We start from the raw sequence: 18,145 nt of genomic DNA, 5'->3' as shown, positions 1-18,145 counted from the left end.
CTAGTAGGTCAGGGGAGATTTATGCCGTAACAATTTGTGTTTAAGAAGAAAGTGTGATTTTACTTTGCAGACCCAGGCAGATTGCATCGAGGACCTATGGGCTATGTTTTCACTTTTTTTTTTATGACAATTATCACTGGCAATTTGTGTGCCTACCTCTCTCCCTGGCTAGATCGGGAGTTCCCTTAAGGCAAAAACTATGTCCACTAGAAAATAACTTTCCCCACGGATTTCTGCGCCCCTTGCCAATTTTGACAAGTTGTTCTATTTCCCACAGAACCTTGCATAATGAGTCTTCACAGAGAAATACAAAAACTATCCGTTCAGTGCGTAAATGAACTGGTCTCTACCTTCCAGGTGAAGTGTGATCAGTGCTGAAAATATTCTCCGTGGGAGATAACCCTAGTGTCACAGTCATCATAAGAATAAAGTGCATATACAATCAGGTCCTTAAACAAAACAAAAGCAACTTACTAGTAATCATTGCTCCAGTTACAGAAGCCAGAAATCCGATGCTGACTGCAACGAGCGAGATTACTCTCCCCTGCCTATGTCTCTGCAGCATCACAAACATCAACACGCCCGCAGCACCATGGACAAACAGAGAGGAGAAGAGAGCCCACAGAAAGATCCAGTACCACATCTCTGAAAGGAAAAGCAGAGGGTTAATAATTCTGTTGAAAACATCCTAGAAAATTCGGTTTAACAAATAGGGAGCCCCCAGGGTTTGGAGGAAGGGTAAATGAGATAAAGGATATAAAAATGGCCAGCACAGTGCCTCATACATAGCAACACTAAATGAAAGTTAACGATGATCATCATCACTGATGCTCGATGGGGAAAGAGTTCCAGAACTTCAGAATATTAAGGATACCCTCTGATTGGCTCTAAATGTCTCCATCATATAGCTATAATCCATCAATGTGTCTAACAAATCCCTAATTAATTTACAAATCTCTTGGAATAAAGTTGAGATATGATTTTCTACACTAAATAACTGTGTTAAGACATTTTTGAAATCTACTCCTTAATTCAAGTTGTTCCAGAAATCAACAATTTTATCTTTTATGATTTTAGGAATTTCAGGCAATTCCCCTCTTGGCTCTCAACTTTATATACTAAAGCATCACTCACAATTTTTTTTTTTAATTCTTTTTCTCGGGTCATTTTAATAGTCCTTACCCAGACCTTTCCAAGCTCCATTGTTCTTTCTTCAAAGTGTCCTCAATTACTGTTCATTTTGGTTTAGGTTACGGTGGATGAGCGCACCTTCCATTGTCTCTCTAGCACTCATTCCCTTTCTTTCTGGCCACCTGTGCCCTTCCAGTCAGCCCGTCCAGCTCCTGTAGGCTTTGCCAGGTCTTTGCATTGACTCCACCTCCCTGCCCAGGCCTGTGGTGAGGTCCATCAGGGGAGGCAACTGATCCCCGCTGGGCCGATCATTCCCTTCCCCTGGGAATTCTGGATTGGGCCCCAGGGAGCACCACAGTCTTTGGGTGGCTGAAGGATTTGTGAAGAGCCATTTCTGCATCACGTGATGAGAGCCACGGAACAGGATGAAAGAAAAACGTATCCATCAAAGACAAGAGACAACCAAATCCCTCATTCCAGTGATTTCTAAGGCCTGCCACATTACTACCCTTAGTTTCAATGTAACATCCCAGTTTCCTTTTAATAAAATTCCTTTTTATGTAAACTAGCTCAGGGAAGTCTTCTGTTACTTATAGCTGAAAGAGTGGACTCCAAATGTGGGGATGTCACCTTGAGGATCATCCTTGGTATGCAAACATTCTGTAATGCAAAGTATCTGCCATCGGTGCTAGTATTCACTCTCTATCAAGTGGAAAAGAAAGGTCAATAAAACAGTCATGAAATAAAGAGAACAAAAATGGATGAATAAAAACGTATCTATCCCAACATCATTACAGATATTACACTGTTGATGGGAATGTAAAATGGTGTAGCTTCTATGGAGTACAGTGGTTCCTCAAAAACTTTGAAAAAGAACTACCATACGATCCAGCAATTCCACTTCTGCATATATAGTGAAAAGAATTAAAAGCAGGATCACGAAGAGCTATCTGCACACCCATGCTCTTAGCAGTATTACTCACAACAGCCAAGAAAGGGAAGCAGCTCGAGTGTCCCCCAACGAATGAATGAATGAGCAAACTGCAGACGGCACACACAATGGAATATTATTCAGTTTAAAAAAGGAAAGAAACCGGGGTGCCTGGGTGGCTCAGTCATTAAGCGTCTGCCTTCGGCTCAGGTCACGATCCCAGGGTCCTGGGATCGAGCCCCACATCGGGCTCCCTGCTCTGCGGGAAGCCTGCTTCTCCCTCTCCCACTCCCCCTGCTTGTGTTCCCTCTCTCGCTGTGTCTCTGTCAAATAAATAAATAAAACCTTTAAAAAAAAAAAAAAGGAAAGAAACCCTGGGACATGCCATGACAGGGCTGAACCACGAGGACTTTATACTGAGTAAAGTAAGCCACTCACAGAATGATAAATACTGTATGATTCCATTCACATGAGGTATATCTAAAGCAGTCCAATTCACAGAGAGAACACAGAATGATGGTTGCCAGGGGCTTGGGTGAGAGGGAAATGGGTACAGAGCTGCAGTTCCTCAAGACTAAAAAGATGTGGAGATCTGTTATACAACAATGTGAAGGTACTTAACACTACTGAACTATATATACCCTTAAAATAGTTATGATGGAAAATTTTGTGTTTTTTTAACCACACTAAAAAAATAAACTTTTTAAAGTATGGGTATAAATTTCAAAGATAATTAAGTCATGACCATAAATGAGAAACGAACAAATCTTGTGAAGTGGGGTGCCTGGGTGGCTCAGTCGGTTAGGCGCCCGACTCTTGATTTCCACTCAGGTCATTTCTGGTTCCACGTTCAGCAGGGAGTCTCCTTGTCCTTCTCCCTCTGCTTCCCCCACCAACCCTCTCTCAAAAAAATAAATAAACTCTTTAAAAAAAAACTCATGAAGGAAGGAAGGTGTGGATAGAAGGTAAATACTAGGGGTCTTTGGGGCAATGGAACTATTCTGTAGTTTGACTATAGTGGTGGATACTTATATAAGTGACAACACTGTACAGAAATAAATACAAACACACATAAATTAGTACACATATACAAGTAATACTGGTGAATCTGAATAAGGCTGGTGGATCAATGTCAATATCATGGTTTTGATATTACACTGTGGTTTTCCAAGATGTCCTCATTGGGTAAACTGGGTAAAGGGTACATGGGTTCTCTCCACATTATTTCTTACAAACACATCTGAATCTACAATCATCTCAAAGTAAAAAGTTTTTTTTTTTTTTAAAAAAAGGGAGGATACACAGAAAACAGATTTAAAAAATAAAATCATTTTCAGCCTGCCAAATTCTTAAGAATTAACACTTAGACTGGACTCAGTTAATGTGAAATCATTTGAAGGCAGGGACATCGGGTATATTCTCTAATGTGTGCTGAAGGACCATGCATGCTTCTCAATGGCATAAGAGACAGATGCTGGTCATTAAGGAAAAGTAGACAAAGCTTGCCTTTTAAAAAGGTTTTTCTCTTCTAGGTTTCAGCAAAATGTTTTTATGCTGTCGCTCCCAAACAAATAGCTTCAATTTATAATAAATGCATTAAGGACAAAAAAGCTTAAGCGGCTCAGAAGATATTTCTATTTTAAAAGATGTTAATTTTTCAAGGTGGGAATATAAGGGAATAATCCTATGGAGGCATTTTCATCAAGGGATCTCTGAGACCAGAAAGGCTCCACAGCAAGAGGCACATACTCTTAAGAAAGAGGTCAATCATCTGCCTCGTAGCCCAAGCCCACTTCTGATAGCTTACCAATCTACCCCAGAAAGCACTTTTCTTTGTTGTCCTTGAAATACAAATAGAATGAAAAAATTCTTGACTATATTTAAGACTATGAGTGAGGGATTATTTGACATTATAAGTAATGGTGTTTGCTTAGTGAATACATAGTTATTGGCCTCAACAAAAACTCTGCTTGAGCATTTGGAAATGTAAATTTTAAGTTTAATGTTTTATAAAGCCCCAAGATATCAAAGAATTATACAACTAAAATAGAACCTCAAATAGTCCTCTAGTGACCAGACCAGAGTTATCCCTTAAGCAGACTGAGCACAAACTGCCTAAATTCAAATTTATTTTCGTATTTCTTTTTTTTAAAAATCATATTATTTATCTTAGAAAAAACTGAACTCTGCTAAGAATATCTATAGCTAACTTAGGTTTCATGTTATCACTATGATTGTGAATTACCTAATGGATGCACACAACCTGGTCCGTGGGCGGGGTCTCTGAAGATCTTGATCTACTCTGCAGAAGAAAGTCAATCTCAGGCCCTGCTCACCACTGGCAAACACAGGAAACCTACCAGGTTAGTTCAGGTGAAGAGAACTGCAGGATCCTAAGAGCAGAGCAGGAACAGATGTCCAAGAGCCCTAGAGGAAGGACAGGGGCTAAGAGGACAGGTGTGGAATACTACCTTTTCTTCAACTGTCTAGGCCATACAGCTAATGTGGACATCCACAGGCTTAGGGGTCCCTGTCCACCCATAGCCCACCTAATCCAAGCTTCCAGCAATTGAGCAACAGTGAAAGGAAGATAGGCCAGAGAGAGACTTTGCTAGTGCTAAACAAGATGCAAAACAAAATTTTAAAAATACAATGCACGAAACAGAAAACTCTGAAGCCTGCCATCCACACACTTGCCTTAATTCACTGGAAGGAAATACCCCTTCTTCCTGGGCACATCTCATAATGTCTGGTTATTTTTCCCTATTCAAAGCTGTCCATAATCTTCATCCTAAACAAATTTTGCCTGGATTGTTGCACCGGAGAACTGTGATGTGTCCCGGCCTCCAAACAATACTAGAAATAGCCTTGCTCCCAATCTGTACCTCTCATCAGCTCCCGTTGCCAAGTTGCTCAAAAATTATCTTCTGTGCTTTTGTTTTTCATCCTTGGACAAAATTATTTATGAGAAATGTTTTTCTCTAGTTGTCTAAAATGTATTAAATGAGTAAAAACAAGTCAAAGAATGGTACATACTGTACTATCCTATTTGCTTAAAAATATGTTTATGTACAGAAAAATGCACAAACAGAAAACTTGTCAATGGCTATCTTTTAAAGATAAGAGATGGGTGATATTATTTTATACATTCTTTGCTTTTTATTTTTCAGCACCTGCCTGAAATATGTATTTTTTAAATTTTGCTGCAAACATACTGTTTTTAAAAAGTAGTTTTTCATTCTAAAATTCATCAAAGAAGATGCTCTACTAGGCCAAAGGTTCTCAACCCAGACTGCTCACAAGAATTACCCTAAACAAAAGTTCTCAACCCAGGCTGTTCACAAGAATTACCCTAAACTAAAGCAATCTCTGGAGGTGGGACCTAAACAACAACATTTTTGTCAACTCTACCAAATAACTACAATTTGCAATAGAAATAGAAATCACTACTCTAGGCTAAAGTTACATAAGAGATACTTATTAAAAAATCCAAAAGTCATAAAAACAACAAAACCATCTCATTAGACAAACACTAAATGTATTTTTAATCCTCTAGAGAGTATCTCACTCTTCTAATAAAATAATTAACAGATACTGAGCCCTTACTGTGTGCTCAATATAGTCTAAGCCTCAAGCTGAAAATACCATGCCAGTAAGACCATATGTTGAAGCTGTTCATGATTTCTACCTTCTTTATAGAAATGGTCCACGTTGTATGTTTAAATAGTCTGTGTTCACATTAGATTATCTCAAGCTTTGGTGTCATTCCAGCAAATCTAAAGTGTGGAAATCACTCCCCTAAGTTTCCAACATCAATTCTCAGTTTGGGGATGCGTCTCACATAGGTGGCTTATTAGACTCTCAGAGAGATGATGCACTTATAATTTGAAAAAGTCCCCTAGATCAGAGGTCAGCAAAGTAGGGTCCATGAGCTGTAGCTGGCCCACCACCAGTTTCTGTATAGTCTGTGAGCTAAGAATGGTACTGCATCTTGAAATGGTTGAAAATCAAAAGAACAATATTTCATGACACATCAAAATTACACAGAATTTGAATTTCAGTGCCCATAAAATTTTACTGAAACGTAGTCATACTCATCCAGACTGTCTATGGCTACTTTCATGCTATAAAAGCAAAGCTGAGTAGTTATGACAGAGATCATATGGCCTGCACAGCTGAAAATATTTACTGTAGTACTTTAATTTAACATAGTACTTCTATATATTAGCAAGAGCTGACACTTCGAGTGTTTAGTTAATGATACTTCGATGGCATATATTCTAATACCTCAGGTTCTTCAGAGCACAGTATGTAGCTGATGTTATGGGGAACAGAGGCTTGAACAAGAAGGACAATGTCAAGAAAGGTCCCAAGAGGATTCACTGTCACATATGAAGTTTTAAAAATAAATTTAATTTAACCAAATGATAAACATATTAGAGATGGAATGAGGGTAAAGAAAATAGGAAAAACAATTCACTGTCAAGAAATAAAGCAATTAATAGAGCCAAACTCAGGAATGACCCAGACTTTACAACAACCAGATAGGGACTTTAAAATTACTATAATTTACATGTTAAAGGCTCTCATGGAAAAGGTGGAAAACTCACATGAACAGATGGGTAATTTCAGCAGAAAAATGGAAATCCCAAGTAAAATTCAAATGGAAATGCTAGAAATTTTTTTAAAAGTTAACAACAAAACCCATAATATCCGAGATAAAAAAAATTCCTTTAATGGTCTCACCAATAGACCTGACATAGTTAAGCAAAGAATCAGGAAACTTAAAGAAGGACCAAAAGAAATTATTCAAACTAAAATATGAGAGAAAAAAGAATAGGACAAAAGGAGGAGGGTAAGGGAAAAGAGGAATCATCCATTTAAGAGCTATGGAACAATTTCAAATGGTTTAACATACATGTAATTGGAGTCTCAGAAGGAGAAGAAAAAGAGAATGGAGAAGAAAAATATTTGAAGGGTTAGTGGCTGAAAATTTTCTAAAAATAATGAAAGATACCAAACCACAAATCTCAAGCAAGATAAAGACTTCCCAAAATAACCAAAACATAATGAAATAAAAATAAGCCACACACACATATCTAGATACATCATAGTGAAACAACTAAAAATCAAAAATAAAGGGGAAATACTGAAAGTAGTGAGAGAGGGGAAAAACACTTTACATATAGAGGAACAAAGATAAAAAATATAGCAAACTTCTCATCAGAACCTATCAAACCAGAAAACAATAGAGCGACATTTTCTTAAAGACTGAACGTGCTGGGGGAGGGGGTGGTGGCGGGGAGAACACCTGTAAAGCCAGAAATCTATATTCCGGAGAAATAGCTTTCAAAACTGAAGGTGAAATGAAGACTTTTTTCAGAAAAAAGAAAAGCTGGGAGAACTAATTGCTGGTGGACCTATAAGACCTATTAAAGGAAGCTCTTCAGACAGAAGGAATATGGTATTAGATGGAAGCTTAACTCTATACAAAGAAATGAACAAAAAAGAAAGTTAAAATGAAGGTAAATGTAAAGGACATTTTTTTCTTATTTTTAATCATTCTTACCATATTAACCAGATTTAAAAATAAGTTCCTGTGTTTGTCCACTTGAAACCTCATTTAACATAGAAGTTGAAGCTACTGTAAATATTTAATAGCTGTCTTCTTCTGCTTCTTAAAGAGAGCAAAAACACTAGTTTTTAAATTTAATGGTGATACTTTCAAGGGTTGCCTTAATTCACTGCCTTTCTCAAAGCTTATGGCAACACTTATTACCCACTTACACTAAATTACCCTTTTGCCAGCTAATTATATAATTTCAAACCATAAATTACAGTACTTATCATTGATTAGTAAAAGAAATTTCTTTTAAAAGCAAGTTTTTTAGGGGCACCTGGGTGGCTCAGTTGGTTAAGCGGCTGCCTTCGGCTCAGGTCATGATGCTGGGGTCCTGGGATCGAGCCCCGCATCGGGCTCCCTGCTCTGCAGGAAGCCTGCTTCTCCCTCTCCCTCTGCCTGCCTCTCTGCCTACTTGTTCTCTTTCTCTCTATCTCTCTCTGTCAAATAAATAAATAAAATCTTAAAAAAAAAATTTTTTTTTAAAGCAAGTTTTTTAATTTAAAACAATCAGAATATCACTGCTTTAAAGAAATCAGGTTAAGGCTATTTAAAATAGTTCAAAAACTGTTCTATATTCAAGCCATAGTACTGTCTTCCTAAAAGATGTCATTCAACTTGTTCTTCCTCATAACTGATTAACTACTCAGTTACAAAAGTATAAGAATTAAATGTCAAAATCTGAATCTATTATGAAATTATAACATAGCATTATACAATGGTTTTAATTGTTATTACTTGTATGCCCTCAAGTGTCTTAAATTATACATGTCATACTAAAAAAAAAAAGTAAGTCGGTAACAACATGTTTGTTTGAATCAGTCACTGATCTAAAAAATCTTGTCAGCAATTGATAAAATGTTTTAAAATCTCATGACATAGTATTTCCAAGGGATATTGACACCGAACACTCAAAAATGAACTTTTTACACCAATGAGCATAACTTACAAGGAAATTCTGGATGTAACAAATTCCTAAAGTTAAATCTAAATACAGGACCAAATGAATGACAGATCAGAAAGTAAAAGCACAACCAAGAAAGTTTAGCAAGTAATACACATGCATGGTCAGAACTGTTGCACCTCAGTAATCCTGAGGAAGCAGTTACACCACACACGGCTAAACAAGACAAAATTAAACAAAGACATCATTTCAGATACTGAATCCAGAGTTTCCTAAACCAAGTTTTAAGAAGGCCCAATCTTTAAGAGCTATTAAATGCTGTTGAGAGAACAAAGATTTTCTAGGTCTTAGGCCTCACCTTACGAATCAGCCTATTAAGTCTGATGAAGCACCACTTAAGAAAGAAAATTTCTTAATTTTAAAGATTAAAGAGTAAACATTTAATTTTTATGTGCAAGTGGTAAGCATTTTTCTTAACTCACAGTTAACTAAACTTTTCTCTCGGAACTTTCTGATTTCTAAATCAGCTTTCCCTTAACATCAACATGAGAACGGCGAGCATCAAATTATATTCCACATGAGGAACCCGAGCGTGGGAAACATGTGGCTCGTCTAACGTGCAAAAACCAGTTAGTCGTAGTCAAGGATAAAACTCAGTTTCCTGACCCATAAATTTAAGGATCCTATTGCTTTTTTAGACTCTTTATTTGCATACAAAAATCTGACAGAACCCAAATTATTCTGGAAGGGAGAATTCCAATAACTGCACGTTATCTAAGTGTTTACATAAATACTGTTAATGTCAAATTTTCCCAAATTCTTCAGATCTAATATAGCTAATCCATACTGAATTTTTAAAATACGATCATTTAATAGGAATTATTCTCTATAGCTAATAGTTCATATAAAGACAATACTAAAATATTAAAAATATTAAAATAATATTAATAATTAATATTAAAAGATAGTCACTTTTTAAAAACTGGGTTTGAGCATCCTCCAGGAAATGAGTTGTTTATACTGGAAATGTAATAAGTCTTTAGTTATACCAAATTCTCTATATTAATTTGCTTTATATATATCACAATATAGCTACAAATTGATCACAAAAAACAATTTTTAAAAATCGGGTGTTCCCAATCCTTGAGCTCTCAATAACAAAATCACCCAGAAGAACTAGCTAAAAATGTAGTTTCTTAGACCCTGTTCTCAAAAATCCTAATTCCATAAATACGGACTGGGACCCCGGATCTGTACTTTTAACCCAACCCAGGTGATACTGATATGCAGCAAAGTTCAGAAACTATGTTGGACTAAAGTAATTCACCGTAGGGAATGGGAGAGGGGAGGAATTTTATCATGAAAATCCAGTTCCACAACACTGACAAAAACATCTTAACTAGACATTGATATTCGAGAGTAGTATACAGGTAACCCCTGCTTTTCAAAAGCTCCTATTGTATCACTTCACTCTTACAAAAAGTCCTCCTAGATTATATGCCAAGATTTATAAGGACACATGCAACTGGACCCAGGTAAAAGTTTGGTCCTTCCTACTTGTATGAAGTTTGGTGAAAAATCTTTTTTTTCCCCCAAGTTTAATCTACTTAGCTAAGGTTACTGGAATTTGATAGTCTAATCAGACGTTTTTCAAATGTTTCCACTGCCATCGTTTATTCTATGATTAACTTTTATTGCTAAAATACTTAGCCACTAAAAGCACAATTAGCCTATCATACCTGATATAATCACATACATTCAATAAAGCAGTAAGTTACTTGGCCACTTCTATTATAGGAAAAGAGATGCATGCCAAATACTTTGCACAGTATCTGGCATGTAGTAAATATTCCATGAACATAACTATTTTAGAATTTGGGTATTTATTTAATTTTTCATCTGATACTATGGTAAATTCAACATGCTATACTCTAGGGGCTCTCTTCTTACATCTGACTTTTTTTTTTAATTATAGTTGACACATACTGTTACGTTAGTTTCAGGTACACAACACAGTGATTGGACAAGTCTATACACTGCACTATGCTCACAAGTGTAGCTACCATCTGTCTCCATACAACGCTATTACAATACCATTGGCTATATTCCCTATTCTATACCTTTTATCTGGCTAACTTACTCATTCGATAACCAGAGGTCTGAATTTCTCAATCCCCTTTACCATTTTGCCCATGCCTCCATCTCCCTCCCCTCTGACAACCATCAGATTGTTCTCTGTATTTATGGGTCTGTTTCTGATTTTTATTTGTTGGTTTGTTTTGGTTTTAGATTCACATATAAGCATTCTCATATGGTATTTGTCTTTCTGTGACTTATTTGTCTGACTTATTTCACTCAGTATAATATCCTCTGGGTCCATCCGTGTTGTCACAAATGGCAAGATCTCATCCTTTTTTTTTATGGCTAATATTACATTGTACATATATAACACATCTTCTCCATTCATCAATCAATGGACACTTGGGTAGCTTCCACATCTTGGCTATTGTAAATAATGCTGCAATAACAATAGGGCTGCATGTATCTTTTGCAATTGTTTTCATTTCCTTTGCGTACTCAGCAGTAGAATCACTAGATCATATGGTATTTCTATTTTTATTTTTTGAGGAACCTTCATACTGTTTTCCACAGTTGCCGCATCAGTTTGCATCACTACCAACAGTGCATGGGGCTCCTTTTTATTCACATCCTCACCAACACCTGTTATTTCTTGTTGTTTTGATTCTAGCCAGTCTGACAGATATAGGTGATATGTCATTGTAGTTTTGATTTACATTTCCCTGATGATGAGTGATGTTGAGTATCTTTTCATGTGTCTGTTGGCCATCCATAGGTGTTCCTTGGGAAAATGTCTATTTAGGTCCTCTGCCCATTTTTCAATTGGGATTATTCTTTGTGTGTGTGTGTGTGTGTGTGTTATTTATATTCCTTAGATATTTTGGATATTAATCCCTTATCAGATATATCATTTGCAAATATCTTCTCCCACTCAATAGGTTGCCTTTGCGTTTTGTTAATGGGTTTCCTTCCCTGCACAGAAGCTTTTTATTTTGCTGTAGTCCCAACAGTTTAATTTTGCTTTTGTTTCCCCTGCCCAAGGAGACAGATCTAGAAAAATGCTGCTATGGCCAATGTCAAAAAGATTACTGCCTCTGTCTTCTCCAGAAGTTCTGCAGTTTACATCTAACTATTCTTAATCCCAATTCCCTTCCCTGGTTTCAGTGCCTCCTCCCCATCCCTGACTCACCCTTCCTCTTCTGTTTAGGCTTCCTTTCTAGAAGACAAATACCTCTAGTTATTTTAACTCCTCTTCATGAATTACCTTACTTTTCTGGTCCTTCCTTTCAATCACCAAAAGAAACAAAGGTAAGTTTATATTAAGAGTCTATTAGGGCGCCTGGGTGGCTCAGTTGGTTAAGCGACTGCCTTCGGCTCAGGTCATGATCCCGGGGTCCTGGGATCGAGTCCCACATCGGGCTCCCGGCTCAGCGGGGAGCCTGCTTCTCCCTCTGACCCTCTCCTCTCTCATGCTGTTTCTCTCTCGCTCGCTCTCCAATAAATAAATAAAATCTTTAAAAAAAAAAAAAGAAAAAAAAAGAGTCTATTAAAGCATCAAAATTACAGCTTACACAGTCCTAAGACTTACCCAGAAATTGCTTTAGGTTTAAGAAATGTCAGCTAGACCTCAGACTTGCTATTGCCAGAGGATATGGATGAATCATATGGATGCATGATTCAAAGATAATGAGTTGGGGATTAATAAAAACCTGTAGATGACAATTCTGGTTTTTGAAAAACTACCGTAGCTTCATTCTCAGTAAGATATACAGGCAAAACTTCCATAAAGTGAAAGCCTATAGAGTACAAATCATACCAGCACTAGTTAATTGGTTCTGTACCACAAAAGAGTAAGGAATTTTTCACCTCTATTTCAGAAAAACCTCCTATAATAGAGGATGTTTAGAAAAGTTAGAAAGAAGAACTTAACCCACTGGGAAGCTGGGGAGCAGGGTACCCCAGAAAGCTGCACACTTTCTTGGGAGCATACTGAAGGAAGGTGCTGGCTATCCCAGTGTGAGTGTGGACAATTCCAACTATGTACAGTGGATGCAAACTTCCCCTCACCTTTTTTCTTTTTCTTTTTTTTTTTTGCTGACAATCAATGTTAACACTAAAGTAGCTTAGCAACTATAAAGTCTAAAAAGGAACTATAATAGTGTGTGTATAACATAAAAATAAGCACATATATATTTTATATACACACAAAGACATCTGACCTTCATTCACATTTGAATTCCCAGCTTCTCAATGTCTGTACCAACAGTCAAGAGGGGCACCTGCCCCACATTTGCGACTGACACTGAGAAAGGAGATGAGCCTGAGGCCATCCTGTGCCTTTTTTTCCCAGGGACAGATTACCCCTTCCCGAGTACCAGCCTCACTCTGGTGTTTACCCACAGGTTTAGGGATCCTGCCTTTTTCTAAGTAAAAAATTCTTCTCTAAATTCTTTGCAACCAAATTTGGGTCAGAACACAAAATTGGGAGCCAAAGTAGTTGAAGAAAATAAAAGTAAAGCAAAGGAATATATTTCACTCTAGATTATTTTTTTTAAGTCAAATTACCCATAAAACTGAAAGAGTACATGCATACTGACTGTAACTTGAGATAGAGGGAGGGGGATTTAGAACATATGGAGAGAAAGAAAAACTATTTCATAAAGAAAGGAAGGCATTTATCTCTACTTTAGTAAGCTGAAGAAGCATATAACCTATACACCATTAGTAATTTTGGAATCCTGTGAATTGCACACTTGGGGCAGTAATGGATACAGAGGAGAACTTTAGCAATGGTGGTTAACCGAAGAGAGAGAATCTCCAGGTACTAATCTGTTCTATATGGAATCCCTACACTAGTGTCTTCAGGAGGGAGAAAAAATAAATAGCAGACCAAACTTGGTAGATTTCTAAAACTACATATATGATAAATATGGATCACTAACTTTTACACAGGCAATGGCAAATTAAAATTTGGGGAAAGAATTATTATTCAATAATATCTTACATTTTCCAGTATCTTTTGTTTGCTGGACAAAAATTAGTTCCACTCACATGTTCTTAGGCTCCTTGGGACAAATAATGCTAGGCTTTTTTTTTTTAAAGATTTTATTTATTCATCTGAGACACAGAAATAGAGAGGAAAAGAGAGAGAGAGAGCATGAGCAGGGAGAGAGGCAGAGGGAGAGGGAGAAGCAGGCTCCCCACTGAGCCAGGAGCCCGATGTGGGGCTCGATCCCAGGACCCTGGAATCGTGACCTGAGCTGAAGGCAGACACTTAACCATCTGAGCCACCCAGGCGCCCCAATGCTAGGCTATCCTTAAGTATCTTAAGATTTATCACCAGACATGCCTGAGTTAAGAATCTATGTGGAATAAAATGAAAGGCACAGAACTAAGCGTCAGTCAACATCATCTCTAGGCCTGCCTCTGTCACTGAGTAACTGATCCCAGCCATGTTACTTCAATGATGTGATACATCAATATTTCTAAAATGAAGTAGTCAAACTATATAACTTCTAGTTCTAAACCCTGTCCTAATTTCTAGTTCTTATTTTTACTTTTTTGAAAATGTATTTCTATCAAAGTAATACATACACAAGGTTGTTTCCTAAAGGTCAGTGTCTAAGGGAAAAAAAAGTCAATATAAAAACTTCCCTGATTCACCTTTGTTTGGGATAAAATACAAAGAGAAGAATAAATAACACCTGTTATTTATGTTAGTGTAAAGAAAAAATAGAGATGAGAATACCTTCTCCTTTTCTTTAATTAACCACAGGTCCTATTAACCAGATTTCTGCAAATCCTTCACACAGTCATTTCTTAAATCCAAATTAGTTTGGTTCTACACTATGCTCCTTTCTACCTGTTTCATTTCTAAGCTTATCATGATGACAAACATGTCTTCTGAGTTAATGTGTTATAATAATCTGGAAAAAGGTAATAATTTTTCACTTATTAGCTATCAGAGCTGAGCAAGTTACTCTTAGCTTCAATGTCTGAATCCATAAACAATAATCTCCCTTAAGATTATTGAGAAGATTAAATACATGAAGGCACGGTAACTAACACAGAAAAGTGCATTTAATAAACATTTGTGTAGTTCAAAGGTATGACATCTATCCATAAAAGTTGCTTAAACAACTCATTCCCTAGGTAACAGCATATTCACTCCAACAGAGGTACCTGGAACCTAATGCAACTAGAATGTTTAACTAATGCGACTGTTAAGTATTATTTCAGAAATGCAATTCAATAAACACGTATTGAGTATTTATATGTGCCAGGTAGAATAATGCTAAAATTCCAGAATTCCATGATTTTGACAATGACCCACCCTCCAAAAGCTCAGTCTAGAAGAGACAAAAATTATAATGTCATTGAACAATATAATAATAAAAGAATGTATATGGAGCAGAAGTAGCAGGGTGAGGCAAGTAACTCCTTCTGCCTAAAGAAAGAGGAAGAGAAGAAGCAGGTGGCAAAGGGGAAAGGGTATTTTGAGGGCAAAGATGGGTTGAAAGCCTCGCTTGGCCATTTACTAGCGATAGGATTTGGGGCAACTGACTTTGCCTCTCTTCTCTGCAATTCTACTTTGGAAAGTTATTCTTAAAATTAGAAATAATATATGCAAAGTGCCTGAACATAGCAGGCACTCACGAAGTAAGTGGCAGTAGTCTTGTTTTAGGAGGGGTGTGTTTGCTTTGAATAGACCAAATCCTAAATGGCACTGTGGCGAGCATCTCTTGACTAACGGCCAAGCTACATATGGGATCACTAAGGTCACCAGCAGAGAAGGCCACAATGATCCACACCACATCAAATGTTACCACTTCCAGAACCCACTTTTTTAGAAGTGAGGTGGTTCCTAACATGTGGTACACTCCCCTGCTGGTGAAGTATATTTCTAACCTACATCTTCCTCCTTTTCTACCCTGACAAACAGAATTTTGCATATTCAGGCTCATTATTTCCTAGAAGCGGTCCCCATGTTCCTCAGTCCCACCTGAGGAACTAGCTTTGGATGTTCAGCATATCCTTTACGAAATGACAAAGTCTGATGAACAACTGAAGACTATTAAGATTATATGAAGAGATAATGAGAGCTAACCCCGGGTTGAAACCCCTATTATCAACCTACTGGTTAACTCATAGAACTGGAAGCCACTATAATGATTAGAATCCTAAAGTAAATATTTTAGAAATATTGTTAAATCTAGCCAAGTGGTAAGTTACATTTACACTACTTTATGGCTCCCCAAACTAATTTTCTCTAAGTAAATGATGAGCTAAGCCAGTCCTTAACAAATACAAATATATATTAAGTTCTTACTTTTCACTTCACTCCTATAAACACTTATTGATAAAACATTTGAAATATGAATAGTGGATAAATATAAGCAAAGCCAGAAGTAAAATAACGTAGGCTATCTCCAAATTCAATTGAATCATGAAATGGTCTTCATGTCAATGTATTTTTTTTAGAAATAAAAACATGTCCCTGACCCTCAACCATCATGTAAGGTCAGTTTGCGCCAAGTTAAATAACCACAGATTAGAAGTGAGGACACCACAAATCAATCCAGAATCTATGTTAAATTTTATAGTTGCCACATTCAAGAAAGTCAGTGTCTTTAAAGTCATTCTGTGGTAGAAAATTCCATAAAATTGGGGCACCTGGGTGGCTCAGTGGTTAAGCGTCAGCCTTCGGCTCAGGTCATGATCCCTGAGTCCTGGGATCGAGCCCCGCATGGGGCTCCCTGCTCTGCAGGAAGCCTGCTTCTCCCTCTCCCCCTCCCCCTGCTTGTGTTCCCTCTCTCACTGTGTCTCTGTCAAGTAAAAAATCTTAAAAAAAAAAAAATTCCATAAAATTTCTCTACAGATATCTGAACTCCATATCCAGATTTTATAATAAATAAATACATATATTACTATATTATAAATGATATAGATTTATCATATATGTAATACACATGTGTATGTAATCTGTCAGGACAGGTTATATTTGTAAAATACTCTTCACACTTAACCAGTTTGACATAACGTATTTTAAATGTTCCTACCAAAATTAGCTTTATACGTTTGCAAGAATTAAATCCTGAGTATGTTTTTAAGTTTTTTCCCTGAGAAGCAGAGACTGAGGAGTCACCAAATTGCAATTGAATCTCTTTCTTCTAACCACTGATCTTTAGAGAGGATTTTTTAATTTCAGAAGTCAAAGAATTTCCACATTAACATATAACTTCCTTCACAAACCAAACCTACAAATTCGATAAAAAATCAGTATTACTGCTCACTTTTACAACTAAAATTGAGGTTAATTATTATAATGTAGTTAAGTCCAATTCCCTCTTGACAGCCTTGACGAATGAAGGGAAATGCAAAAAAAAAAAAAAAAAAAAAAAAGCAAATGTCACAGAAGCGGCAGCTTGAGGCTAGAGGGAGAGACAGACAGACAAAAGGAAATAAGACGGAGAAAATACATGGTTAAAGCTGAAATGCTTAGAATGCACTAGATCTTGGCCCAAGCCCCCGACCCACTATAACCTACTTCATTAGTCATCTAGAGGAACAACAATTTACCAGGTGAAGCAAACTAATCATTGTAAACAGAGAATTTAAGTCCCACATTCGGTTTGAGATTTGCCAGAAAGAAAAGGATTTAAGCAGCAAGAAGCAGGGTGTGTGTGTGCGCGCTTGGGGCGGGGGGTGGGGGGGATGTAAACCAACGCTAACTGTGCCCGAGTCTCAGCACTAACGCTATTCCGCGCGTACTACACAAGGCACCGCCGTCGGGAGCCCTCCCCGCGCCGGGCAGGAGGCGGGGGTCGTGGATTCTCCGGGGCGATCAGGACCCCCGGAGCGCCTGGGGAGTGGGTCGGGCGTCCGCGCCCCGGGGACCCGCGCGGAATGCACCCAGTTAACACCTTCCTGGCCAGGACCTGGGACCGCCAGCCGGCCAGCGGGGCGCGCACGGGGATGGGGCGGCAGGAGCGCGGCCCCTCCTCGCGAGGGAGAAAGGAGGCAGGGGGCGGCACCGCATCCCCGTCCCCACCCCGGGCGCATCAATTACCCGTGAGGTTCCTCAGCACCGTCCCGTGGGCCCAAAGGCTCAGGACCTGCTGCACCGACAGGTTGATCATGGAGTGGTCGCCCCCTTCCGCCTTCATCTTCCCCGGGGGGCGCCCGCCGCCCTCTCCTCGGGCGCCGGGTGGCGGCGGCGGCTGCGAGGCTCCGGGGGCGGCGGCGGGTGCGCGGCTCCTCCAGGCCGCCGCCGCCGCCGCCGGGGAAGGCTGCGGGGCGCCGGGCCGGGCGCTGCTGCTGCCGCCGACGGGCCTCCGGGGGGGGCAGCTCAGCGCGTCTCCCAGGCAGCCCCCTCCCCGCCGGGGAGACATTGAGGACGGCGGACGGGGGAGGGGTGGGGGCCGGGCGCTCTCCCTGCGCGGCCCCCGAGTGAGGACTCGGGGCGGAGGAGGCCGCTGCT

At 38.7% G+C, this 18,145-nt stretch overlaps 1 protein-coding gene across 1 annotated transcript in view; it reads right to left on the bottom strand.

The window, feature by feature from the left end:
• The window catches only part of TMEM170B (transmembrane protein 170B), a 34,840-nt gene extending 16,911 nt beyond the window's left edge, over window positions 1-17,929 (bottom strand). The window contains exons 1-2 of the mRNA XM_034985678.1: window positions 17,735-17,929; window positions 475-645 (exon numbers count right to left, since the gene is read on the bottom strand). Of these exons, the coding sequence (XP_034841569.1) occupies window positions 475-645; window positions 17,735-17,831 (268 nt within the window). The 5' untranslated portion in view covers window positions 17,832-17,929. The remainder of the gene's footprint in view (window positions 1-474; window positions 646-17,734) is intronic.
• Between the last annotated feature and the right edge of the window lie 216 nt (window positions 17,930-18,145).

This window comes from Mirounga leonina, unplaced genomic scaffold (assembly GCF_011800145.1).
Source record: "Mirounga leonina isolate KUSES-001 unplaced genomic scaffold, KU_Mleo_1.0 Mir_366, whole genome shotgun sequence".
In the NCBI taxonomy this organism is placed as follows: domain Eukaryota; kingdom Metazoa; phylum Chordata; class Mammalia; order Carnivora; family Phocidae; genus Mirounga; species Mirounga leonina.
The sequence above is the reverse complement of the archived record's forward strand: the minus strand, read 5'-3'. Positions and strand labels throughout refer to the sequence as shown.